This window comes from Taurulus bubalis (assembly GCF_910589615.1).
Source record: "Taurulus bubalis genome assembly, chromosome: 15".
Taxonomy (NCBI): Eukaryota; Metazoa; Chordata; class Actinopteri; order Perciformes; family Cottidae; genus Taurulus; species Taurulus bubalis.
The window spans coordinates 20,591,730-20,619,184 of NC_136603.1; the positions used below are offsets into that span (position 1 = coordinate 20,591,730).

Consider the following 27,455-nt stretch of genomic DNA (forward strand, 5'->3'; position numbering starts at 1 on the left):
CACACCATAGGCACAGCCAAGGACACATCGACATGTGCTAGCCGAGCCGGGGATCGAACCACCAATCCTCTGATTGAAGGGCGACCCCGCTCAATGACTGAGCCACAGTCACCCCTATACATTCTATACGTTAACATATCTATTACAACACAGATCTTCTAGGAATGTTCTTGCAACTAAGCGAGAAAATTGAGGGAACATTTTCGCTCAGAGATGGTTTTTATTTCACAACTGCTGGTGAATACAATAAAACATGAAAGTTTTCTCCCAAAAAAAAATGTTTTCAGTTTGTCCTGATAAACAGATGCTGCGGCTCTTTGAATTGTTGACATTTATTTTATACAGCCTCTCCTCACATCTTCATCCTCAGCCCAGCCGATGAAGATGGAGTCTGTGGAGGTTCAGCAGGCAGTGGAGACGGCTGTGACGGAGGCCGAGACCCAGCAGATCACCCAGGCACAGATCGCTACTTTGGCACAGGTAACGGGAGACAGGGACTCCGCCCGGGGATTGAACACGAGGCCTTTGGCCGCTAGGCTCGGGAAGTGCAGCTTCCAAACAATTGTAAAATGCAAAATAAAACCCAGTTTTGTTGTTAAAAATACGGCAGAGATAACGTTGCCTCCATTCTCAGATGACCATGACAGCGGGCCACGCCTCAGGTCCCACGGTGACGCTGGTCCAGCTTCCCAACGGACAGACGGTGCAGGTCCACGGCGTGATCCAGGCCGCACAGCCGTCTGTTATCCAGTCCCCGCAGATCCAGACTGTGCAGGTAAAACACACACACACTCCATGTTTTAGCCACCGTGTAAAGAACATGACGTCAGAGGGTTCGTTGGTTTGTTCCAGATCTCCACCATAGCAGAGAGTGAGGATTCACAGGAGTCCGTAGACAGTGTCACTGACTCTCAGAAGCGCAGAGAGATTCTGTCGCGGCGCCCCTCATACAGGTAAGTGTATGTGTGTGTGTGTGTGTGTGTATGTATGTATGTGTGTGTGAAAAACTTCCAGGAGACCGGCAAAAACAATTAGAACACCTCAAAACTAAATGAAACGCTTCCTGAAATCTTTAAAGCTCATTGGACCACACAACTTGGTACTTTTTTTTTTGTTGTCTTCCAGCTGCATCTATGAATATTTTCATAGAATGAATAAAACACAATATAATACAACACTCCAAGTGAAATTTGCATTGTTCTGTGCAACATCAGTTCTTTTCATTTTCTCCCCTATGTGGCTCTTTTGTTCAAGCTGTGTTTATTGTGTTAAAACCTGTTTATTGTGTTAAAACCTGTTCATTGTACGTAGACTGTGATGATACAGTTCATGCGTCATGAGTAACTCTCGTTGTCGTTTCCCCCGACAGGAAAATCCTGAACGACCTTTCGTCCGACGCGCCGGCCGTCCCTCGTATCGAGGAGGAGAGGGCCGAGGAGGATGCGGCCGCTGTCGCCGCCACACATTCCATCACCACCGTCACCATGCCGACGCCCATCTACCAGACCAGCAGCGGCCAATACAGTAGGTGATGGTCGGGTCGGCCCGTCACACCCTGGTCAAACGATCTATCCCTTCTTTATTACAAAAAAGATATGATTATTTGTCATAATTTACATTACTATAATTATCTTTATTATAATTAATAATAATAATACAAAATAATGAATTAAGAAGAGGATCGCAAATCATTTATATATCAACTATAAATAAATGTTGTTCACAACAGGAAAAGTCACAATATGAACTCAATATTCTCCGGTGAAACACGTGTAAGTAAAAACCGATCATATTCCTGACATTAAAACACAGAGTGACGTTTGAAACGAGCGCGCTGCACCTTTAAGAAGTGTGTCCGTGTAACTGATATGATACGAGTCCGTGAAGACGAAGGGAAACATGCAGAAGCATATTGACCACGAACAGTCGACTGTGAGGCGCCCGGATCTCAGGAGACGCCATGCAGTCGAGTCGCCGCAGTGGCGAGGCCTTATGTGGCCTCCCCACATAAGCGTAGCGCTGTCAAAGCTATACTACGTTATACTTTTTAATTTATTCATGAACAAGCTTGAAAAACAAACTAAAAGATGGACTCAGGCAATCTTTTTTTTTTTTGATACGTAAAGCTTAGACATGAGCAAAAACAAATCAAAAAAACATTATTTCAGGATAAGTGGCTGATAGTCGAATCTGATTGGTCAAGTCTTGCCTATGTAAATCGGGGACACCCCTAATATATATATATATTTGTGTGTCAATTGTTCACTCATTTGTTGCCACAGCTACTTCATAAGGTTTTTCTCTCTCATCGTTTCATTCCTTTTCTTGGATTTGTTCCCTCTCGCCAAAACAGTTGCGATCACGCAGGGCGGAGCCATCCAGCTGGCCAACAACGGCACCGACGGAGTCCAGGGCATCCAGACCCTCACCATGACCAACGCAGCAGCGGCCGCCCAGCCCGGAGCCACCATCCTCCAGTACGCGCAGACCAGCGACGGCCAGCAGATACTGGTTCCCAGCAACCAGGTGGTGGTGCAAGGTGAGCGCGCTGCATTCAAGCTCTGGGGTAAAGCTCTGGATCTCAGGGGTTTTCTCACGCCTCGATCCGTTACTTTTGAATGTACGCGTTTATTTCATGATGTTTGCTCTCAGGAGATCTTGCTCATTTTTCTGCTGTTACACAAGCAAACGATTCTCTGAAATGTGCCGCCTCTCAGCCGCCTCCGGTGACGTCCAAGCCTACCAGATCCGAGCGGCCCCCGCCAGCACCATCGCCCCGGGGGTGGTCATGGCGTCCTCCCCTGCCCTGCCCACCCAGGGCGTCACCGTGGAGGTCACCCGCAAACGGGAAGTTCGCCTCATGAAGAACAGGTATGAGGTTCGGTGATAAATCTAATGAAAACCAGACAGCAGGATGACACTAACAAAAAAAAATGAGGAACCCGAACATGAATAAGAAAGACGACGTGTTTTCTCATCCTTCCTACAGAGAGGCAGCGCGGGAGTGCCGCAGGAAGAAGAAGGAGTACGTTAAGTGTCTGGAGAACCGAGTGGCCGTCCTGGAGAACCAGAACAAGACCCTGATCGAAGAACTGAAAGCCCTCAAAGACCTTTACTGCCATAAATCAGAGTAGTCCGCGATACCAAAACGCCGATCCGGGCCAAGTGGCGTTTCACTCTTCAAAGACTGCCCGGCCTTCCACTTTGCACACGGCTGGCGGATCCAGTCCTACTTCTACTCCCTACTCCTCAGTAGGCTGTCAATCATGACCCATTTAAAAGTTACGCACACTCTTTTCAATAACGGTACACCTGAAAGGAACACTGTGCTCTTCACGGCTGGATAACGTTTGACAGCCGAGTCCAACGGGGGCAAGGAGATGCTATCCTTACTTTTTTTTATTTTACTTTCCACGTTCTACTTGGTCTCTTTTGGTCGTCCTCGCCAGATCACGTCAAACTGAAAGATGCATTTGCTTGCTCTTATTTAATGGCCTCCTTGGACCGTATGGAAACAATAACGCCGAACAAGTTGCCCTCAAAGCATCACCGGTGTTGCTGTGGTTACCTGCAGCTCCGATTTAAATGTGCGACTGCTGAACTGACACAATATATTTATAAATGAGTCTTTCACCTGTTTACCTTTACAGTCACCGTGGCGAGCTCGGTGTCAGACAGTCGACCGGCCGGAATGACGACAAGACCCATCTTGTATAAAACAACACAGATTATGAATACTGTTGAAAGTATAAACATTGAATATGTGTTTCGGTTTCAGGACGTGAAGGAATTATGATTCTCAACTTAATCAACATCAACTTTTTCTAGCAACAATGAATTGGACACAAACAATTTTTTTTTTGTTTGTTTTTTTTAAATTGAGACCAAACGCTGAGGCCCAGTTTGTATTGTTTTTACAACTTTGGGTTCCACATTTATAGTTTTAGTAACGTTTAGTAACGTTATACTCGCTGGCTGCAGGAAGCAGCGCAACGTTTTATCTGATTGATTGGAAGTGAAAACTAATCTGAATTTACACAACCTGGTTGCTTTGACTAACAGCACTTAACACGCTTCTGCACACAGAGGCAAAGCACAAATTTAATGATAGAGATATATTTATATATATATATATATATATTTATATATATATATATATATATATATATATATATATATATATATATATATATATATATATATATCCATATATATATCCATATATATCCATATATATATATATATCCAAGGTATGAGACACAAAGCAGGATATTGTCTCGTAAAAAAGATTAGAGTCTAAAAAGATAGTAATAACCAGGTCAACACCAGAGACCTAAATGCTCGGTCATCTTATCGTGCCACGGTAAACGGTCAGTTTGTCGTCCCCCCACCCCCAAAAAAGACCACCATCATCAAAGTTATCATTTTAGTGTGACATTTCAACTGTTTTTTTTACGTTATTGTGTCTGTTTTGCAGCGTCTGGTAACTAAATGGTGGTAAAACGTGGATCGCGACACATTTTATTGTGTTTTTTATGTGTGGCCGATCCTTTCCAGAAGGTATCGGCTACGAGTTTAACACTAACGAGCCGTGTTCTGTTTTGTAGGGCCGTGTGTTTTTTGAGAAGATATGTGTACGTGTTTGTCCGTTTATTTTTTTATATAACTGTACATAGACTCTACGGCATGTACTCTTGTATTTCCGTTTATTCTGTATGGAAAATGTTCTTACGGCTTGTATATGAAACCGACTTTTGCATATTTGTAACTTGCATAAATGTATAGAAGACGTTGTACGTGCGTAATCATGTGATCCACCAGGCCGACCACCGTCATGGCAGCTAAGTGTGTGAGAAAAGGCCTTTGCTGGATCGAGTTTGGAGCGCTGGGCTCCGTTTAGGATGGCTGCGCCCGTTTGTACAGAGCAGTCAGGGTCCACGACGTACAGCAGTGTTTTGTTAATTCGAACACACAACTACACACAACATTTGGTGGTTTCAGACTCATCCACACAGACAGCATATGTTTTTAACTGGAAATGTACTTTTATCTCAGCAGGAATGTCTCCATTAAGAACAGTTTTTTTTTTAAATATATTTATCTTCCACTTCATCAAATGAAAGCACAACTTTTCCTTCCGCTGTTTATTTTAAAAAGGTACTCGGCATTTATTTTACTGCAAAGTTACACTCTGTTTTAATTTGTGATGCAAGATATATTAACCCAATTATTAGCCGATTTAAACTGGAAGCTACCCCGAATCCTCTCTCAACCAAAAATATTTAGATGTTTTTGGGGTATAGCAATGTGCTCCTTACTATTTTAGTTTTGTTTCTTTTACATAACAAAGATCATCAGTTGGTGGGAGTTTTATTTTTCTAGTTCACAACATGTAGATATTGTACAGTATATGTATTGGTTGTGTTTCGAGGACTTAAGGGTTTGAATCAGCTGAAGAAACCACAGCAGCACCTTCAGGAGGACTTGAATGAATAGTCTCATATCGACAAGACACGTTGGCTTATTTTGGAGGAGAGAATGAACTTAATCACTATTATGGAACAACAAGAGTGAGGAGTTTAAATAATATTTGTGGGGAGGCTGCAGAGCTCTCAAACCTTTTCAATACCGGTGCCATTATGATACCTGAGATGCTGAGATGAAAACCTTTGTACGTGTTTTCTGGCACAAATAATAATAATTTCCCCCTCTTGTGACATCTAGTGCTGGTGCTGAAAAAAACAACAACATAGTAATAATCGTTTTCTTTGTTGTTTGACTACACTTTCTTTTCCAACAAAACCAAAAGTGTTTTCATGTCTGTGACAGAACGGTTTCTACCCACAGGCGTCTTGTGCATGAAACAGATTGATATGCGTATATATATATATATATATATATATATATATATATATATATATATATATATATATATATATATATATATATATATATACATACATACATACATATAGAGACTTTGTATACAACACCATGTATTGTATAGTATCTTGTACACGAGGTCACCAGATGATGCGTCGTGTAGCGTTCGTTTCAACGTTGTCGCAGTATAAAACTATACCAGCCCGTTAATAGAAAGTGCTGTTACTCTGACATTACATCCCTCTTTTGTAAACACTTGCTATGTTGCAATAAACGTCTCTTGAAGATTGTTATGTATTGTGAATTAATTAAATCAAATCAACAATCCGTTCCCGACAAACACTGATGAACCATGTTGGGGTCATGTATTCACATTAAAAGACATTTAGTTAAAATATTCGTTTAGATGTTGAAGAGAAGGAAAAGAAGTATACCAGTCAAATGAAGTAACACTCGTGATTTGAAGAAAAAGAAGTTGCATTAATATATTTCATATGCATTCATGTTATTTTCATGATTCATGTTTTTGTTGCAGCAGGTCCTGATGGAGCTAATTTGAACTAGAATCATTCGGTCGGGTAATTCAATCTTTAGCAATGCATCATATTTATTTTATATAAGTGATAGGTTTTGCATGTAAAATCTTCTCTGCAAGTAACTAGTAACTATACAAATCAGATGAATGCATACTGGTGAAGAAGTAATATTAAGACCAGAAAATATGTGATGTTGCTTTGAATGAGGAGGGATGCTGATAGGCAGGTCGGTGCAAAAGATTAGAGCAGTGGGGGTACGTGAGATTTTTATATTTGTAAAAGTAACATCCATTAAAAAATCCCTTAAAATGTGTTATTTAATAAACATTCGATAAAATGTAAATTCATAAACTAAATGTTATATATGAAACCAGACACTGATGGCCCAGTGCTCTGTATTGAATATCTTTTTCAACCAAGAATGCTTTGCTCTGGTTAGGAGGTACTTAGCTGGAAAAATATTTTACATCACTGAAAAAGCTTAAGAACCACTAAATTAGACGACGGGCTTTAGTTTCCACTGTCAAAAATGGGTGTGGGTCGGTGACGATACAAAAATAGTAGCGGCGAAAACACAGTTCATCGGTTTAAATAGTCTTCTACAGACGGCTCCCTCGACCAATGGGCAGCTCCAAAAAGCCATTGTTTTGATTTCTCAGCCAATGGGACTGAATGGAATTTCTAAGTGGGCGGGGCTATAACATCCCGGTGCCAAGTGTGCCGTATGTGAGCTCCGGCAACAGATGGCGGAGAGTACACCCAGCGCAAATCTGACGGGGTAGAGGCGCTGTTGGGGGAGTCCGGAGCAGCAGCTAGACTCGGTTACCTAATGAAGAACTGGAACACGGCTTAGTCAATCTGACCTCATTGAGAATTTCTTGCCTACAGTCTTGGATTTCTCTCTTTTTGTTAACCTTCATTTCCCACAGGAGGCCGCATAAACCTCGAGCTAAATTTGGCTACACGCCGACACCGAGTTCATTCACGTCTGCGGGATTGTTTGGAAAGTCTCGTAAAATATTTTCTTGCACGAATTTGGCGGTTTTGAATCCTACACTTTTTTTAAACTGTCGAGTAAATTGTGTTCACTCGACAGCCGTAATTAACGTGGAGAGGAAAACAAAGTTTAGGAGACAAGCTAACTAGTTAGCCCGCTGTAATGCTAGTTAGCGTCCTAGCAGCGAAACTCGAGCATGACCTGAAGAATGAATGAATTGTCGCCGCTCTCCGCTTAACAAACAGCTGTCTGTTGTTATTACAAGAGCACGTCGACTAATACATGAGGCGACGCGGGTTTCCTACGACAGGGTGAGCCTGTGTGGCTAACTCCCCTTTGACTGTTAACCTACACAACGTAACGTCATCCTCAAATGGACAGGAATGCGATGCCGGGGAGTCGACGGGCTGCTGCACAGATAGCATCGAGCTAATATAAATCAGAAAAGCCCGGTGATGTTCATGAAGCCGGCTTGAGCTCATTTTAGCTAGCTTACAACCCCTTTTTTTGCGCTACTCGGCCGCAACAGCGTGAAGCTCCCTGCCCCGCGCCGGGATGGGGAACACCGTGTCGTGCTGCGCCTCTTCGGAGTCCAGCCCCAAACTACCGTCGAGGCAGCCGGCCGAGCGGCTGGAGGAGCTGCAGACCAGCACCGAAGTGAGCGACGACAACACCGTGCCCTACCTGCAGCACATCAGCGACAGGGAGGTCCCAGACGGTAGGCGTGCACCTGAGCACCCAGCGCGCACCTGTGCTGGGTTTTAAACCAATGCACGTCACGTCCATGCTGTTTGTTTGTGCGTACAAGGGATTTCAAAATGGTTATTTCCAGGCCTGGAAAAGTCCTTGAGAAAAAAATAATTCCCAAAAGTTTTGGAAAAGTCATGGAAATGTGTTACATTCATGTGTTCATGTCGTTCATTTACGCTGATTTTTAAATAATTAATATGCTTTTAAAATAGTGACGCTCAAAATATAAGCAGGCATACATAGAGGCATCTATATAAATGTTTATTATTTTAATTAAACTATTGTCTCATTCATTTGTGTCATTTAAGGTTTACTGTATGCTTTGGCATTCTCATTGTTAGTTTAAATACTACATGTTCTCACTTTTTCATGTATACACCGAGATTTCACGAAATGTTTGGTCATGGAAATTTGGTTTAAAGTCATGGAAATCCATTGGTCAAAATGTGTCTGAACCCTGTCTAGACTCCTTCTTCACGTGACTCTGAAGCATACCGACTTTAATGACGGATAATGCAAATATATCCGACACTTATGTGCACCCACACAAAGTTGTGTTAGCATAAGGGGTAGGCGGGTGCACATCTTTAGTGCATTAACTTGATGGTGCTTCCTCTTTAACTGGTATCAAGTATTGACGACGAATATGATGATATTCTTCTCACTCTTTAGTTGGGCACTGCAGCATCATGTTGCTCACACTGACGTCACATCACCCAGTCAGCCATTAAAGATGAAAAACAAGTCTCCTTGGCGCCACATTATCCACTTGGTAAATGAGCAATAATAAACAAACCCCTCATCATTTATTTATTATTGTATTTTTCCAACCTCGGTTTTTATTTCCGTGGCCTGGTATTGAGTGGGGGTTGGGTGAGAAATTAACTAGAAATAGAGAGAGATCACACCTTCTAATAAATAATGATATATATAAATCCATCTGTGCACAAACTGAGTCTTGTAATGTGCTACTCAGTGACATTAACTTTGCAGCAACATGCCCACTGTTCCAGAGACAACATTTAAACTACGGTTAGCAAATGGGACGTGTCTTCAGTCAGTAATCCCCCCTCACAGTTTTTCCGCTGACACGCTGTGATACAGGCCCCTGATGGGGACAACATCTCAGAAATGTCCCTGTGATGGAGGCCCAAGCTCAGTTTTGTGCTTTAAGTCCCAGTGTCGCCGTTCATACCACTCGTGTTTGTTGTGGACAGCAGTGTGTGTGTGTGTGTGTGTGTGTGTGTGTGTGTGTGTGTGTGTGTGTGTGTGTGTGTGTGAGCGCTGTTTGCTGAGAGCAGCTGTCGGCAGGGCGAGGGTCAGAATCTGTCCAGCGGTCCTCCCCGCATTCCTCGTGTCTCCTCTTGCTGTCCTCGCTTCACAAACGCTCCCATCGCCTAATCCCCCCAGTCTTTTATGTAACGTGCTGTCTGCTCGGATTTAGATAAAGAACACAATTCTCAAAGTCATGCTCGTGTACCAAACGGCGCTGTCGGTGTGTTTCGCATGGCTGGAATTTACAGCTCTGTCTGTACAGTATCTCAGTGTAGGCCTAAACAAATATATGGTTCTTGATCACTTCCATTTGTATTTGGGACAAAAGACCGGCCGTCTGTTCTCACTTTAAAGACAGTTGGGAATATTGATACGTAAATCACATGTGTCTTGGTAGAAGTTCAGTGTTTGCTTTTCGTGCTAACACAGAGTCAGTTATTGTTCAGTGAAATATAAAAGTAATAGGAGCCAACGTCATTATGAGATACATACTGACTGATCAGAAAGTAAACTGTAGGAATGTGGCCTGTTTTACAACACAAGCGTGATACTAAGTCAACATTTATGTTCACGATGTCGAGTCGTTCGCAGTCTCCAACCCACAGACGTAATCAGATAAGTGATATCTTCGCTGGTCGAGCGCTGCCAAATCTGCACTGCAGACATCTTCACTTCCTGCTCGTCTCAGATGCATTTCTGTTTCGCGAGATAAATCCAAAGGCATTGCGTCCTCACGGGGGGTCATGACAACACACAGAATCGCACCGCTACACTACTGTGTTTGAATCGTTGCGTCTGCTAATGGCTCTCTGTCCTTTTCCGTTGGCTTCATGACTGCACACAAATGAGAGCCGAGCTGCACACAGGGCGGCGTTTGTTGACAGATTGTCATTATGAAGCACTTATGTACACTTTATTGCTTTTTTTCCTCAGAGCTGGCCTCGGAGTCCAACCCCTCTGACCACGCCCGGGCGAGCACCATCTTCCTTAGCAAGTCCCAGACAGACGGTGAGCAATCCCGACATGGTATACACACACACACACATACAGACACACACACACACACAGCAGTGATTCACAATTTCCGTCTTCTGTAAAATCCTTTTGAAGAGCAAACACACACTCACCTTGTTGAACGTTAGGACTGTTAAGACGGTTGAGGTGTTAATTCTGTAACATGTTTTTCATATTTGTGCAATTGTCTAATTTAAATCATGAGCCCTGTTTTTGTGTTTGTTGCAATCCTGTTGGTGTAAAAATAGGTGAAAAACTAATCTGTAGAGCTTGATTAAGTTGGGAGTGCGACACACACTGGAGCCACGGGCATTTCTAATAATTCAGTCAATAACTGATTCAAACAGCTCTTTTCTATCAAACTGCCGTAGATGTCTTTAATTTGCTGCAAGTAAATACAAATCCGGTGCAATGCAACATTTGATGCAGAACCTGAAAGCTGATGCCCGCTTCACAGCTCGTCTTTGTTAAACATTTCTCTTCTCTTCACAGTTCGAGACAAGAGGAAAAGCAACCACATAAATCATATCAGCCACGTAAGTGTCACAATCTGTATGATGATCCGCTGCTTCGTTGAATTGATTGCATGTGCTGAGCTGTACTGTGTTCGCTGACCTGCAGGGGAGTTTACTCTGTGGATTCTGTAGAACTCACAGAAGTTCCTGGCCTGTAATGAGTTCAAGTTGTTGATTGTGCGATTTCCAACTCCTCAAGGTATCGCCCGGTCCCCTGTCGAAGAAATACAGCTCCTGCTCCACGATCTTCATAGACGACAACACCGTCAGCCAGCCAAACCTCAAAAGCACAATCAAATGGTGGGAGAATTTCACACACACAGAAAACACAGACACACACACACACACACACGGCCGTGTTGCCCAAAAGTCGCTTATCTCGCATGACAAAATCCTGTTGCATCACAGCGTGGTAATCCTCCAGTAATACTTAATGGGTGCGTGACTAAAGCAGATGCTCTCAGGCCTAATTTAGGACAGTCCTCTGTGAGGACGCTTCTGTGAATTTGGAAAAACACTTTTCATCGGGATTATCTCGGTGTGTTTAAATAGGGCCTCCCTGCTGAATGGGTGCAGATGTTTTGGTGTGACACACACACACACACACACACACACACACACACACAGACAGAGTTTATTATTCTCCAATTGAGCTGTTTTTTTTTTTTTATTGAAGCTTATAAAGGCAAAATCTAGAACACCACTTTTATTGTCCTTCTTTTTCTCTCCTTCTCCAGTGTCACGTTAGCAATATACTACCACATCAAAAACAGGTAGGTGTGCTCGCTCTATACGATCTCCTTCATATCATTAGAGAAAGCATGAACGTGTGTTGACAGACGTGCCCGTGTGTTCCTCAGGGACTCGGGCAAGTCACTGGACATCTTTGATGAGAAGTTGCACCCCTTATCAGTGAGTATGTCAGTGAGACTTGAATGGGAGGTTATGCTGCTAGATAGCTGGGCATTATTAACTTCCATTGTACTTTATTTTCTGGTATTGTCTTGTGACAAATAAGGTGCAAAAAGCTGCTTTCCCTTTTTTTTTTACAATCCGATGCAACAAACCCTGCTCAACGACAGCTTTTAATATTAAAAGAAAGGGTATTTTTCAACCTGCTGTATCTGCCATAGATGTGGCCGTGGTGACTCTGCGGGTGCGTCAGCGCTGTGCTCGACACCTCTGGTGTGGTGATGGGGGCCAAGCTGCCAGTCTCCTGTGGCTTTCCTAGTAAACAGGATCGTTTTACATGAATCACTGAAAGCGCAGACCTCTGATCCGACCAAAAGTAAACGCGGCAGCATTTTCCACTTTCCAGACATTGTTAATGGATTTCCAGAGAAATCACAGTAATATCGCATGCTTCAAATTGGGCTTTAAGTTATTTCAAAACAGATGATCACAGATAGAAAAGAAAGAGAACACACGTATACAAGACTTAAGAAAATAGGCAAAACAAACTGAATTGGTCAACTATGAGAACATCGAATACACTTGCACGTGTCTCATTTAAATAGACACGGCAAGGACACTGAAAGAGGGTCGAAGGGTTTGCCAGTCTGCGATGGTGTTTATGGGTTTTAGCACCAGAACCAGTCTCGTTCTCACATATCACTTCTATTTATACTCGCAAAGACGAAGCTATTGCCTCGGACCTGTTGTCTGTGGTCTATTTTTATTTATTTCCAAGAATAAAGCAGTGAATCGTTCTCGATGGAGCGATCGCCTCGCAGCCTGCTAGCTAGCTTCCTTCAGACGTGTGAACTGTTTTCCCCTCCAGAGAGAGCCGGTGCCAGATGACTACGCCCAAGTCAACCCCGAACACAAACTGATCTACCGCTTCGTCCGAACGCTCTTCAGCGCCGCACAGCTCACTGCAGAGTGCGCCATCGTCACCCTCGTAAGTCTGTCCCTTTCACACGCCCACTTTGTTTTTAGAGCAGCGGTATTATCGCTGAGTTTAATGGAGGGTCAAATTATTGGAACACCGGCTACGTCTGTCTACGTTAGACACGCTAGTCGAGTGGTTCTCAACCTTTTTTCAGTGATGTATAACCAACACAAAGTATTTTTGGTTGAAAAAACAATGTAGTACACAGCGCTGTGCCATCAGTGTCTGATTTCATATAGAATATATACAATTCAGTTTAAGAACTTCCACTTATATTATTGAATATTTATTAAATAACAGTTTTTAAAGGATTTTAGAATGTATGCTAATTGTGAGTATATCTTTTTTTAAATCTCAAGTACTAGTACCCCCATTTGAGAGCCACTGCTCTAGTCTATGACATATTATGGTTACTGGGTACCTCAGAATCCAGTGTGAGTCTACATCTGTAAAGAGGCTTCTGCCAGTATTCTGTTGAATGGTATTACTGTTCTAAACTTTAGCAAGACATGCGTGACTCACAACTACATCAGATACAGTTTATGACAGACTTGTAGAAGAACGCAGAAGCAAAGTTGTCTTTCCCCGCTGTAGTTAAACAACGTGGTATTACTATAAACCTGCCACCAGAGGGCAGTAAACTGCCACAAACTGATCCGGTCCCAAATGACACTTGCTTCTAGAGCGCGGCCAGGAAAGAGCAAAGTAAAACGACTGCGCCGTCGTCCTCAAAGGTGTTCCCACTACATCCAACATTCGTGATGTAGTGGGTATAGTACAGTTGACTGTGTATTACCTCTGAACACAGGTAGAGGGGACTTCACTAGAACCCAGCGCTCACCTGGCTGTTCTCCCCGGCAGCGTACAGGGAACCAATAAGGGAATTATTAAGGGCTCAAGTGCTAAAACCTGGTCGTCTCCCCACGTTAAAACTTTCAAACGTAAACCTTCCCCTGACTCCAGGTGTACTTGGAGCGCCTGCTGACCTACGCCGAGCTGGACATCTGCCCTGCCAACTGGAAGCGCATCGCCCTGGGGGCCATCCTGTTGGCGTCCAAAGTCTGGGATGACCAGGCTGTGTGGAACGTCGACTACTGCCAGATCCTGAAAGACATCGCTGTGGAGGACATGTGAGTTGGGTTTTATTCCCCCCAAAAACAGAGTCGGCGGTTCTAGTGTCTGAGAGTCGGGGGGCGACGGTCAAAAATATCCGTCAAGCCAGAATCCTGTTCTGAAAGCAAACCTTAAATACTTTTAAAATGTATTTTTAATTTGAGTTTGGATTAGAACACGACCCTCAGGTCTCGATGGTAAATTCCTGACGTGTCGTTCAGTCACATGACTTCACGCCGTCGGCACAAAGCTACAGGCGGACTTCATGGTTTCATTCAGCCACATGTTAGCTGACACCTTTTTTAAGACTGGAGAGGGGTATTTACTGACGTAATAAACAAATAGATTTGAAGAACAGCATCCGGTGGCTTTTGCTCGTAAAGCGCCCCTCTGCCATCTAGCGGCTTTTCCTTTTGTTGTTTAACCGGTTGTTCCCAGTTGACTAATGAAATAAGTTATTATGACATTTTATGTCAATTGTTTAAATTGAATAATGTAAACGTCGGGGCATAAAATGATCTGTCGGTCTCAACGAATCCGTCAACGACAAAGCCGTCGGTGCTGTAAACAAGTTTGAATTGAATCGTGGATTTGGAGACACCGCTAGTAACAGCGTAGCTTCAAATTCGTCACGCTTGTTTGGTTAATAGTTGTCGGTTCATTTCATTAATACAGCAAAAGGAAAACGATGCTCGATACATTCTTGTCCAGGCTAATTCAAAACGTTCCCTCTGTGGCAAATTCACCCCTAAACGTGCTCTAAGCTGCAGATTTATAATCTCTTTTTTTTTTTTTTAAACAAAAAGGTGAGATTTCAACAAATGCAACGTGGTTCTTATTCTGACCACGGCGTGTTGCTCGCCCTCTTTATAAAAACACAACATGGAGCAAAGATGCAGACGGAAGAAGAGCATCTCTGCTGGCGTTCAGGGCCATGAGCCGGTGAAGAGGCTGCACTTGGAGCGCCTGGCTTCATTTCCTATGATTGCTTGATTTAGTGTGTGTGTGTGTGTGTGTGTGTGTGGAAGAGGTTGAAAGTGCCTCCCTGTTTTTTTGTGATTTTGAAAGGTGCGTGCATCGCCTGCATGTCCGTGAGCCCCCATCTCTCTCTCTCCTCTCATATATATGTCTGACCTGCACTCTCTGCTCTGTTTTTCATTGCCGTCATTGAAGTGTCTTTGTGAGCTGCTTGGGTCCGGATGGACTGATGGGAAGAAGGGGCAGAGAGGGAGAGAGAGAGTGTGTGTGAGAGGGAGAGAGAGAGAGAGAGAGGGAGAGAGAGAGTGTGTGTGAGAGGGAGAGAGAGAGGGAGAGAGAGCAGGGGAGGGTTTCTCAAGTGCTCTCAATGCTTCTACATAATGGCCCCCGGCTCTCGCCCACTCCATTAGTTGCCCCGGGAGACCAGACATCACACGCACACTCGCGCTCACTCCGCACCACCTCTGCTGACCAACAAAGCATCCTAGATGCCGTCTCCTTGGCGACCACCTCCCCTCGGCTCTTCTCGTGGCTGCGAGGACGCTGAGCGGGAGGACGGCCGATGCCGGTCGTAGTTGTAGAGGAAAGATGAGCTGTGGCAGGAGTGGGTGCTCGTCTGATGCATGTCTGATTGCCTGTAGGTGTGTGTGTGTGTGTGTGTGTGTGTGTGTGTGTGTGTGTGTGTGTGTGTGTTTGATCTCTATACAAGTTCCTCCTGCTGACTTTTACAGTGTGACCATTTCTTCACCTGCAACCTCAGATGGAGCCAAAATGTTTTCTTCTATTGAAAAGCTCATTGTGTCCCTTTTTTTTAATTTATTTTTGTGGAGGTTTTTCCAGCGTTGCGCTTCTCTGACGCGATGCACTCATTTATCACGTCTCATGGGTTTTATATGAGTATTATTGTATACTATAAAACTGTCAAATACATTTTACAACATTTAATGCACCCGCTCCCGTTGGTTTGTCGACACGCCGCCTCAGGAGACGGTTTCGCGAGCTAAAGACTCTCAGTAACCCTCAGGTGTCATCTCCACCCGCCAGGAACGAGATGGAGCGCCACTTCCTGGAGCTGCTCCAGTTTAATATCAATGTGCCAGCCAGTGTCTACGCCAAGTACTACTTTGATCTGCGGCAGCTGGCTGATGACAACAACCTCAACTTCCCCCTGGAGCCTCTCAACAACCAACGCGCCCAGAAGCTCGAGGTGAGTCTCTCCCCTCCGCGTTCCTTTCTGGTTTTCCCGGTTCCTCACGAGCGGGTTCCGCATGTTCCGGCGGTGCAGAGGTCTTGAACGTCTCAGTGACTGTGTGTTTTTGTCCCTGCAGGCCATTTCAAGACTATGCGAAGACAAGTACAAGGACCTGAGTCGGTCAGCGATGAGGCGATCCATCAGCGCCGACAACCTGATAGGTATACGGCGCTCCAACGCCGTGCTGTCATAGGCCACGCCCTGAAGCCCTAAAGCCCAGCTCGCCCCACAGCCAGGAGGTTCAACGCAGCAGGCGCCGGGCTTGAACCGCCACTGCGTGACCGGCCCAAGCGCTAATCGGCGTCACGACCGTAGAGCGGCGCCATCGAAAACGCCGCCACACAACTATTTCTTTTATTGTTATTTTTTTTACAAATCCCTTATTTATTTCTTACTCCTCCCTTATTTCCTGGAGCGAGTGTCCGGTAGGAGTTGCTCTACCGCAGTTATCTCTGAGGTATTCCCCAAAAAAAGTATATTTGAATTATCCCAAATTCCACGAGACCAAAACCAACAATGTTAGTCTGTACTTTCTGGCTTCCTGACTGTGGCAGCATTGGTTTGTTCTGAAGATATCAATATTGAACTTGGCTCATCTGTCTAATTCTTGAACACTCAGTACCTTCCTGTAGTTTTTCATCAACCAGCTGTAGAGTGAAACCTCGAGTGATTACGGTTCAACGCCGACCTCCAACAGTTCGGGTTTGGGGGAAAGGGAGAATTTGCCACTTTTTTTTATGGATGTCTATTTAAGCGCTGATGGTGAATGTAGTCCGCTGAAGAAATAAGTTCCCCAGCTCGCTGTTGACTGACCACGGGGTCTGAGTCCGTTGCGGCTGGGACCTTGTGGATGAAATTAACGAGACGAACTCCCAAATTGTCAGTGAAGAAAATAGTCTTCCTCATAAACAGAAAAACAATACAAGCCCTGACCTTTTGAATTCAAAGTATTTGTGTGCTTCTAGTGAGGATCAGCTCTAAATAAACTGTGTATACTATATAATACTGCTACTGCTACTACTACTACTACAGTGCGTGTTCAAAGTAGTGATGGAACTTGTCTCCCAGGGCAACAATGGGGCTCATTGATGTATTTTAACAGTTGTTGGTCAACAAAAGGCCTCGAGTACACAGACGACACTCGTCATGTTGGTTTTGGTCTCTTTGGTGGGATCTGTTGGCCATAAGAAAATATAGAATTCAACATATTTTTTAAATGCTGATCGAATTGAATGCAAAAGCTGTTATACGTGTAATAAGACTAAACAAAAAAAGCCACATGTTAATTCCAGTGTCACACCTTCAGTCTGGGAACCCCGAGTGCATGTCTGGGGTCAGTTTCACTCCAGATGCACGTCGGGTGGTCCAAAAGAGATCCACAGATCCAGGATCAGTATTGCTGCAGCAGTTAGGCGTAGTGACAGGATGCAGGTTGGGTCCACCCTCAGTATTGTGCCCCTCAAAGTCTTGCCACCCCGACCCTCAAAGAGCCCGTCGGCGGTTTACCGGCCCTGTGCTCGTCCCGCCCCCCGACCAGAGCTTTCGAACAAACGACATCTACATCCAGGAGGAAAAAGAGAGACTGGCGGATCCTCCCCTCCTTTTTGCTTACTATGTAGGCTACTTAGCTGTGAAATGTGTCTTGTTTTTAATTGAACAAAAAAAAAGTATTTTAAATAAACACTAATCATGTATAACAAAAGACATGTTGTGTGTCTGTCTGTGTTGTTTCGGCTAGCTGGCACAAAGCTGATGTAACCAGTACAACCAGTCTGGTGCCTTGAAACCTCATTAAGTAGTGAATATACTTTCATGAAATGTAACAATAATGGCCTAGCACGGGATTTGCATAGTAATGTATCTCCAGGCATTTGAATGGACGCCAGGAAACAGTTAAACGTTCCCTCTGTGGAGAGATTCTAACTGAAGCTTTCTTTGACTGTGACACAAAGTCATTTAGCAATTATTAATTTCTTCTGGTAGAATATTGGCACGAATTCCAGTGTTCAAATACACATCCGCGTTCTTGCACTCTTGAACCATTGAAAATATCGAGAGGAAAAAAACAAACGTGTTACGCCAAAAATACAGAAACACACTGAGTTGATCTCGAGTTCACAGCGCCTCTGTTTTAATTCCACAATATGAATAGAAATCTACAACATTTTTTTTTTCATATCCTTTCAGGAACTCAAATCAATATGAGAGCAGATTTACACAGAGACACACAAAAAGTCAGTTTTTAGCATCACTTGGCAGCATTCATCATGGCTCGGACACTCCCGTTCACTCGGCCTAATAAATTAGATCTCTAGCATGCAGACGCAGTAGTCTAAACAACACAGCTGGCAACGGCACTGGATGAAAACATCACCGACACTCGGCAGAAAAACAACTTATGCCTCATTTTCACCCCGTTTCTGTCTTCTGATGGGAGGGGACTTCCTTTTTTATATACTTTGTTTCTTTCAAAGACGGAAAAAGAAAACCCCTGAACGTGACCTCTGATTGACCTCTGTCAGTCCCCATTGGACCACAGACCCCTGCTGTGAATCTGGTTCTGCAGAACGTTGCTACACACAGCTCTGGACTGATTCACGGAATAGATAGTTGTGAATAGTGTGAATATTGTCAATTGTGATTTTAAAAGAAGAAGAAAAGAAAAAAAGCATCTTCTGGAAGTGCTTGTTGCTGCTAAAAGTTGTCAAATGTTCATAGTTCATAGTCCACTTTGATATTATTTTAAAAGCACCAAATATTGAACTTAAAATGTTCAAAAGTTTTGCCTTTCTTCCTCTTGAAATCTAAAATGATTATCAATTAGTATGTTTCATTATTTAATTAACCAGAAATGTCAGCAACTGTTTCTAACTGATAAAGTATCTGAGGAATAATTGAACCTAGTTTTCAAAGTCACTCACATTTAAAGTCAAATTTTCCCAATACAAAAATGTATTAAAGTAACATACGGGGAAGAAATAATATGTTTGATTTTTTTCACCTAGTGGATGTCTTTAAATAGTTTCCTCCAGCCAACAGGGCTCAGATATTCAGTCTGCAGTGTTAATAAACATGAGAAATGCAGCAAGTTATTGCATTTGAGAAGCTGAATCGACTCTCTTTGGCTGTTTCTACCTGACATGACTTAATAATAATAAGCAGATTATTAAAATACCTGTTAGTTTTCTTTGTCGATCGTCTTGTCCATTGACTCCTTATTTTTACAAATAAGGAGTCGTGACAAATCTATCAGTCTGTGACCGCAAACTCTGTCTGTCCCGAGTCCATGGCAGGACATCACTAGATAAGAAGAGCAATGGTGGACAAAGTGAGTTCCAGGGACATTTTCAAGGTCAATAGTTTACTTTAAGTCATACTTGTTGTGAGTTTTGGTACAAAATCTTATGGATCTGAGGGTCTGTAGTCTAATGTTGATCTCTCACCGTCAACCAGCAGGTGGGGGTAGAGGCCAAGTTCAGTTTCATCCTGCAGCTTTAACCTGATCGCCGGCCTCTCACGACACCGACACCACTAGTTCAGAACCCAACCAACTACGGAGCTGGAGGTCATAACGGCCTCCATTACAAAAACCCCAAAGGCAGGGCCCGAACGCAGGGCCCGAACGCAGGGCCCGAACGCAGGGCCCGAACGCAGGGCCCGAACGAAGGGCCCGAACGCAGGGCCCGAACGAAGGGCCCGAACGCAGGGCCCGAACCCGCGCAGTGCCGGTTGGACATCATATAAAACACCAGATATCAAACACTGACGGCACATTTATGTACAAGTTCATACAACTCAAATCGGACAAAGATCGTCTTCTCTGGTGTCCGACACTTTAGCTTGTGACATCGGTTGGTTACAAACTAGACGTATCACATTATACACACATATTTTTTTTAAACAGCAACTTTATACAATATATACACAAATAAATATGTTTTTTTTCTCTTTCTCAGTGCCCAGGATAAACAGACAGGAAGAAGCGTGTGTGTGGTTCCATCACGGAGACATGTGACTGTTGTTTGTTGTAAATGTCAAGTATTCGACTGCTGAGAGAAGCAGTTTCAACTGTTGGGAGTCAGTTTTCTCAAAAGTCAGACTCTCTTTTTAAATATTCTGTCGTGTTTAAATTACCCACATTGTTTGTTTAAATGTTCCCCTTTCCACGCTGGTCCTTTGTATTTTTTTCTCCAAATTGTCACAATCGTCAAGTTTTTGTGAGCGCTCAAATGTCCCTTGTCTCCCTCGACATTTGGATTCTTAAGTTCCGGTAACTCCTAACCTCGCCGGCCCCTTCATATGTGCGATGGAGCTTTGTGGTAGATCCCTGATGTCAGCCCGGTCCCAGTGTGTCCGGTCAAAGCGCTGCTGGCCTCGCTGTACATGGAGGGTGGTGCGGTGGCTTTCTGCGGCCAGCAGGGGCAGCATCGGGCCACGAACCTCCTCCAGGACTCCAGGGTTTTCCCGGACCAGATCCAGACTCCCGAGGTGATGCCCACCACCAAGCACATCAAGTACTTGAGCATGAAGACGGCGTAGTCCGGGCCCACGCCCGAGCGCTGCCGCTCCGACGGGCAGGAGCACGCCAGGGCTCGCTCCCAGCCGGGCCGGTAGTGCTGCTCGTAGACCAGGCAGGCCACCACGATGGTGGCGGGGACCGTGTACAGCACCGTGAAGAGCCCGATGCGGATCATCAGCCGCTCCAGTTTGTCCGTCTTGGTGCCGCCCTGCTTGATGATGCTCCTGATGCGGAAGAGCGAGATGAAGCCAGCGAGTAGGAAAAGTGAGCCGGTGAAGAGGTAGACCACCAGGGGCGCGAGCACGAACCCCCTCAGGTTCTCCAGACTCTGGTTCCCCACGTAGCAGATGCCGGCCACGGGGTCCCCGTCCACCGAGCTGAGGGCCAGGACCGCGATGGTCTTGACGCTGGGGATGAGCCAGGCGGCGAGGTGGAAGTACTGGGAGTAACCTGCGATGGCCTCGCTGCCCCACTTCATCCCCGCCGCCAGGAACCAGGTGAAGGACAGCACCACCCACCAGATGGAGCTGGCCATGCCGAAGAAGTACACCAGCAGGAAGACGAGGGTGCAGAGGGCGGGGCCGGTGGTGTCGTAGAGGACGTGCAGCTGGTCGCCGCCGACGCTGCCGCCGGAGCCGCACGCCACCCGCTCGTGGCCCGCCACCAGGCGGATGATGTAACCCAAAGACACGAAGAGGTAGCAAGCGGCCAGGAAGATGATGGGCCTCTCCGGGTACTTGAAGCGCTCCATGTCGATGAGGAAGGTGGCGACGGTGGTCAGGGTGGAGATGAAGCACAGCACCGACCAGAGGCCCACCCAGAAGGTTGTGAAGGCGCGTTCGTCGGCGGAGAAGTAGGGCTGGTGGCAGGGCTGGGCGCAGTTGGGCAGCGGGCCCGTCTGGACCTGGCCGTACAGGGTGTGGGAATCCCTCTTGATGGGCACCAATGGGTCCCGGCAGCGGCACTCCCTGTCGCACTGCGGGGGCACGGGCGGTCTGGTCCGGCCCTTGGAGGTGGGCTTGGGGAACGGCGGAGCCAGGGTGGTGGCCTCGCTGCCGTTCCGGTCCATGCACAGGGTCTCGTCGCCCAGCTCGGGCAGCTGCTCGCAGCTCATCCTCTCGGGCCACTCGAAGCCGTACTGGCTCATCAGAGGGGAGCAGCCCCGCTTGGCCCGTTCGCACACGGACCGGCAGGGGGGCAGCGGCTTGCGGTAGTCCGGCAGGCAGATGGGGGTGTACATGCTGCACAGGAAGAAGAGCAGGTCCGGGGAGCAGCGGATCCGGACCAGGGGCCAGAACTGGTGCACCTCCAGCCCCACCTCCTCCTGGGTGTCGTGGTTGAACTGGTTGGGCATGTAGGTCAGGTTGTAGCCGATGCCCCGGCACATGGGCACCGTTATGGGCTCGCACACCAGGTCCTTGGAGGCCCCGAGGGCCAGACCAGGGCACCGGGACAGCAGCAGCAGCACGAGGAGCCGAGGGAACACCGGGCAGTGCCGCACGTTAGATGCCATATGGAACATGTTTTAGAATTATTAATTTTGAGTATTGAAACAAAAAGAAAAAAATGAAATAGAGGGTGAAGCAGCTTCAGTTCATCCCAGGAAACTTGTTTTCTTCTTCTTCTGCTGGATGGATCAGGACCAGAGTGTCATTCTGCTTCTTTCACCTCCTAATGACTCAAACTAAACAAGTAGAACTTCTGGCGGTGAATCCAGATTTCTTTTTTTCTTTTTTTGTCCGTAAAGGTGCACAGAGCGCGAGCCTCCGCTGTCAATCATTCACCGGAGCTCCCGCAATCATTCCGGAGAAAGTTCATCTCCGGCGGTCACGTTCCAATAAATTTAACGGCCTTGTAACATGTTTATTATTATTTATTTATTTTTACCAGCCCTGGTGGTTCCCGACAGGTCGCAAGCGCGCGAGGAAAAGTCGCATCGTGAGACCCGGAGGTCGGCGAAAAGAAAGATTAGAAAATGCGTTCAAAAGAAATAAGAAGCTGTCCAAGGAAGTGTGAGAAAACTAATGAGTTTTTTAAAAGTGAGCGTAAAAGAAAAAAAACCTTCTGTGTCTTGAGTCCGGTGTGTAAAATCCACTTGACGTTTATTCCCTCAGTAACATTAACAGTGTTTTTTCCTTCTTCTTTTCAAAGTTGTACACGTGCCATGTCCGCTGCTTCTAAAGGAGAACACATTAAAAACGAAAAGAATAATCCGAAGCGTCCTTTTGGAGAATACAAAAGGAAAAAATTAAATAAAAGTTATCCTGTGTTCTTAGTGCAGCAGCGTGCGGCTGCAGCCTTCACTGAGCCCCAGGACGGAATAAAGTCCGCCCGGAGCTGCGGCACCTCCTCATCGCGCACACGGGGGCTGCTGCGTTCAGGGGCTGTCGGAAATGACAATGTCGACCGTGAACGCGCAGAGGAGATTTCAAGTGAAAAGGAAGATTTAGGATTTCCTTGTGCGAGATGCAATGTCAGCTCTGTGAACCGCTTTTTTAATGAATTAGATAGACCTTCATGTATTTAAAGGGAAAGTGTGCAGCTGCTGCAGTGCAAAGCAGGAACACATGCAAAAGTATAAAAGTATACTCAAAAGTGGATAATATGATTCATAACGACACGCTCCAAACCGAAACAAATCAACAGCTCTGAGATAACAGTATATACCTTACCTATTAATATCTGACCACACATTATTTTTCTACTCGTTTTGTTACCAACAATAAGCACATTTGTGTATAAAGTGTTTCATACAAGCCAAAGAAAAAAAGTATGGTCAATAAAGACACTGGAAAAATAAAATACAAAGCTGAAGAAAATGTAACTAAATATATATATAAAAAAACAACAATATAAAACGTGTTTTGGCACAATTGTATTGAAGTTCTCTGCAGTGCTTTATTGACCTCAAGTGTCCTTGTACATGTACTTTATTGCAAAGGTAGGCCTACACTTTTAAGGAACTTGCACTTTAGTGTTTACATTTTATATTTTCATGTCTAATGTTACATTGACAGATTTTCCTGATGCACAACTTAAACAATTGATCAACTATTCAGCTTTTGGGGCTGTTCAGCAGATTGACTAATTAGTTATTCAATCATCTGCTTTAGTTAGTCAACTAACTGCAACATTAAAAGGCCAATAATATCCCACATGCAGGATTTAGAGTATTTTTTTCCAAAGTGGTATCTACTACTTTTAATTACGCTAAAGATCTGATTACTTATCATTCCGTTAATCTTCTGATCTCCTATATGAACTATTCCACAGTTGCAAACCTAAACATTTCAAGTGTGTCCCAGTTTATTTCCTGTTACTGTGTTTATATTTATTCTCCAGCTCGGCGAAGCCCGAAAACTGCTTTTGGCAAAGCCCACGTCGTAAACGTGCCCCACCGACTGCACCTGAACGCCTCAGTGATTTGTAGTTATGACTTCCTGCATTAGGAGGAAGGAGTTTACCTGGAGAGCCTGAAGGTATCAGGATGATGGATGAGATCTCTCTCTCTCTCTCTCTCTCTCTCTCTCTCTCTCTCTCTCTCTCTCTCTCTCTCTCTCTCTCTCTCTCTCTCTCACTCACTCACTCACTCACTCACTCACTCACACACACACACACACACACCAACACTAACAACAACAACTGTTTAAATAGTGACCGGTATATTTATGTGCCATTTTTAAATAATTCACAATATTGTGAACATCAGTACCTTCCCTTTCTCATACTTGCAGGCTGGTTATCACAGCCCTTTCCATTTCTATTCACAGTCCTTTTTGCTCTTGTTTTCCTTTTTAATAATCATGAAACATGCCCAGGTGTGTGTCGAGAGCAGTGGGATTGCATACACTCACCCAGACCTCTCACAGACTTCAGTTGGTCATTAACATCCGCCAACGGTCTCTTTGTCATTTCCTGTTGGCTCAGAATACACCGAAGACGACGTTAGGACACAAATGACTGACGCACTTTAATGCAACACGTGCAATGCATCAACCCGTGCACACCCATAGCAGACTAAATGCTAATGATTAGTTATTTGTTTGAAGCCTGCACACTCTATTACAACCCTTGAGGGGTTTTTTTGCCGAAGTTTAAGTATTTTATTGGTCGGATTTGGTAAAGTTGCCACAGCAATTGTAAAAATCTGTGGTGCTCAGTAAATGATCGTAGTCTGACACACACACACACACACACACACACACACACACACACACACACACACACACACACACACACACATAGAGAGCCATGTCCCACGTCGGGCAAAGGTCACAACGCTCTCTGGGGGACAAAGGTCTCAGAGGGTGTGTTTGTGTGTGTGTGTGTGTGTGTGTGTGTGTGTGTGTGTGTGTGTGTGTGTGTGTGTGTGTGTTCAACATATCAGCCAAGACAAGTCTTTCTTAGTCTTTACCTTCACTCAAGTTACTTTGACAAATAAAAGCAAACAGCGAGGAGTGCAGCCTGGACGGCATCAATCTCCTGCATGCACACACACACACACACACACACACACACACACACACACACACACACACACACACACACCCCTGATCACCCCTGGTGATTTTCCCAGCTTTAGGTGAGGACAAGGAGGCTTGCATCAATTGCTGATCGGGTCACTACATACACACACGTGTGCGTCTCTACATGTGAGGAGCCGTGTTGGCACACATATATATATATATATATATATATATATATATATATATATATATATATATATATATATATAATTTCTGTCATATTCATGTAATGTGCTGTAACTCCGTTACGTTGTTCATTCTGGTCACATGACATCTATTGCTTCTGTCCATCTGAGGAGAGGGATCCTCCTCTGTTGCTCTCCCTCAGGTTTCTTCCCTTTGTTCCTTGTGAAAGGGTTTCAACTATCTTTATTTGAGGGATTTTTTCCTGATCTGATGTGAGGTCCCGGGACAGGGATTTTGTATGTGTACAGATTGTAAAGCCCTCCGAGGATCATTTGTATATCTGATTTTGTGCTATACAAAATAAACTGAATTCAATTGAATTGAGTTAGCTGGATACTCTTTTTTTCTCTTTGCACTCAATCAGCTTTGGGTTTTTCCATTTATTCGTTTTAACTCTCATGGTCTGGTCTTTTGGTCAAAGTATCCGTTCCTTGAGTATTCCGTCACGCTTTTATTTGATCATTGCCAGAGGGAACACACGGACAGACAAATCTGTGTCCACACGCGGCTTTCAACTGATTTGATTGTAGTCTTTCTGCCTGTGAACTTCTCCTTGTGTTTAGTCTGCACACACCTCCAGGCCATTTACTTTAGAATAGATGCAACACTTTTGATTTTCCAAAGCATCCTGCACAGACTTGTGCGAGTGAAGTGATCCGTCACAGTGAACAAACATCACGTCGGTTTTTGTGGTCGGTGACTTCACTATCGGCGCTTTGAACCTGCAATAACCGCTTTTGGCAACTTTTGGAGGCGGCGGAATATGTTCTCTCTTTTTGCTCGGTTTTTGGTCTCCACCATCTCCTGTGAGAAGTACCGGTGTCTTTAGCTGCTAAATGCTCCCCTATCTTCACCAGCCAGCCGCTAACTTTGTCTGTCTGCTGCTGGGCAGACGGGACGCACTGAGTTTTTAGAGCTTTTTCGCCGTAAATAACCCTCCTGCGAGTGGCAAGAGTAAACCAAAATGGACAGTTAAAAAAGAAAAAGGGCAAAGGGAGCTTCAAATTCAGTTATTTCGACCTCTTTCACATTGTTATCTGTTACATTGTTATTGATTATGGTCCCCTCAAGGACTTTCTCTGCATGTTGTTGACGCTCAATGGCAAATTGCATTCTCAGTTTGTCAATGCATGTGCGATCTCTATTAGAGCTTCGGAGCTCCAAGGAGGCGAAGGGAAGTCATTTTTTCTTTTACAGTAACTTTTTACTTTACTCTGTGCCTCTGTTTGAATCCATAGTAACTCCTGTGAATTTCAAAGCAAAGTTTGAAGTCTATATGGAGGTCAGGGAGAAGTCTGGAGCCTGATTTTAACGAATATGTGTTATATGTTTTTGTCTCATTTTAGTCATTCCATTTTTGTTAGTTTTTGTCTGATGTGTCTATGTGTGTGGGTGGGTGTATATATATAGATATATTTTAACATCAGCAGAAAAAAACTGCTGCCTTTTTGAAACATCTGCTCCTCTGTGGGTTCATTTCTCCTCCATGTCGGCTCTACAGGTGTCTGCACAAAGCCTCAGACCTGCTTTACACACACACAATTTGACTTTTCCTTTTTTAAGGTTGATTATATGTTTTTGGACTAAATATCTTACAATTCAACTGTTTATTCATTACATCTAGATAGAGTTAAGCAGGATTACCTGTGTACCACTGTGGAGAGAACAGTGAAATGAACAAATAAAACATGTAATTGTGGGATTTTCTTAATTTGTCCAGAGTTTGGTTGGCGGCTACTCAAACGTGTTCACGTTGTCGTGGTTCTCCTGGGCGGATTTGGATTCGTGACCTCAGTATTTTGTAAAAGTCCTGGGTATGACCCCCGCACCGCAAACTTAAAAACAAATATACCCTTTTTTCCTTCAAGGATTCCCTGAATTGGACTGTGTTAAAGCTTTGGTGAGGAAGTTGTTTGTTTTTTTGTATCTTAATTGCGAACACATTTTAATAAGGATTTGAGGAGGTAAAAAAAAACAAAAAAAACAAAAAAAAACAGTGGGTCTACCCTTTAACATTTAC

At 44.5% G+C, this 27,455-nt stretch overlaps 3 protein-coding genes across 5 annotated transcripts; 2 read left to right on the forward strand and 1 right to left on the reverse strand.

Annotated features, from left to right (window-relative positions):
* Nucleotides 1–378: 378 nt before the first annotated feature.
* creb1b (cAMP responsive element binding protein 1b) lies at nucleotides 379–3,156 on the forward strand (the record flags this gene model as incomplete). The annotated part of the gene is made up of 7 exons (XM_079231366.1): nucleotides 379–480; nucleotides 635–775; nucleotides 853–953; nucleotides 1,370–1,524; nucleotides 2,354–2,539; nucleotides 2,718–2,871; nucleotides 2,990–3,156. The coding sequence occupies 7 exons, from the start codon at nucleotides 379–381 to the stop codon at nucleotides 3,132–3,134; spliced, it is 984 nt and encodes a 327-aa protein (XP_079087492.1). The 3' UTR covers nucleotides 3,135–3,156.
* Nucleotides 3,157–7,884: 4,728 nt separating this feature from the next.
* ccnyl1 (cyclin Y-like 1) lies at nucleotides 7,885–17,898 on the forward strand. 3 transcript variants are annotated; one of them, XM_079230854.1, is made up of 10 exons: nucleotides 7,885–8,134; nucleotides 10,375–10,467; nucleotides 10,948–10,991; nucleotides 11,170–11,270; nucleotides 11,708–11,743; nucleotides 11,831–11,882; nucleotides 12,751–12,870; nucleotides 13,825–13,991; nucleotides 15,997–16,159; nucleotides 16,281–17,898. In XM_079230854.1, exons 1-10 carry the CDS (start codon nucleotides 7,972–7,974, stop codon nucleotides 16,395–16,397), a joined length of 1,056 nt encoding a protein of 351 aa, XP_079086980.1. In that variant the 5' UTR covers nucleotides 7,885–7,971; the 3' UTR covers nucleotides 16,398–17,898. The 3 variants fall into 3 exon arrangements, with proteins under 3 accessions (XP_079086980.1, XP_079086981.1, XP_079086982.1); XM_079230855.1 differs by having other exon boundaries at nucleotides 10,375–10,449; XM_079230856.1 differs by lacking the exons at nucleotides 11,170–11,270; nucleotides 11,831–11,882 and having other exon boundaries at nucleotides 10,375–10,449.
* Nucleotides 17,899–20,499: 2,601 nt separating this feature from the next.
* fzd5 (frizzled class receptor 5) lies at nucleotides 20,500–22,245 on the reverse strand (the record flags this gene model as incomplete). Its single annotated transcript, XM_079230321.1, has 1 exon — nucleotides 20,500–22,245. The coding sequence occupies one exon, from the start codon at nucleotides 22,243–22,245 to the stop codon at nucleotides 20,500–20,502; it is 1,746 nt and encodes a 581-aa protein (XP_079086447.1).
* Nucleotides 22,246–27,455: the final 5,210 nt, after the last annotated feature.

What these genes read in the sequence shown, in the direction of transcription:
- ccnyl1 (XM_079230854.1), top strand. Translation starts at nt 7,972, where the DNA reads ATGGGGAACACCGTGTCGTGCTGCGCCTCTTCGGAGTCCAGCCCCAAA. An exon ending in GACATCGCTGTGGAGGACAT is followed by an intron (nt 13,992 to 15,996) that starts GTGAGTTGGGTT and finishes TCCACCCGCCAG; the next exon opens with GAACGAGATGGAGCGCCACT. An exon ending in AACGCGCCCAGAAGCTCGAG is followed by an intron (nt 16,160 to 16,280) that starts GTGAGTCTCTCC and finishes TTGTCCCTGCAG; the next exon opens with GCCATTTCAAGACTATGCGA.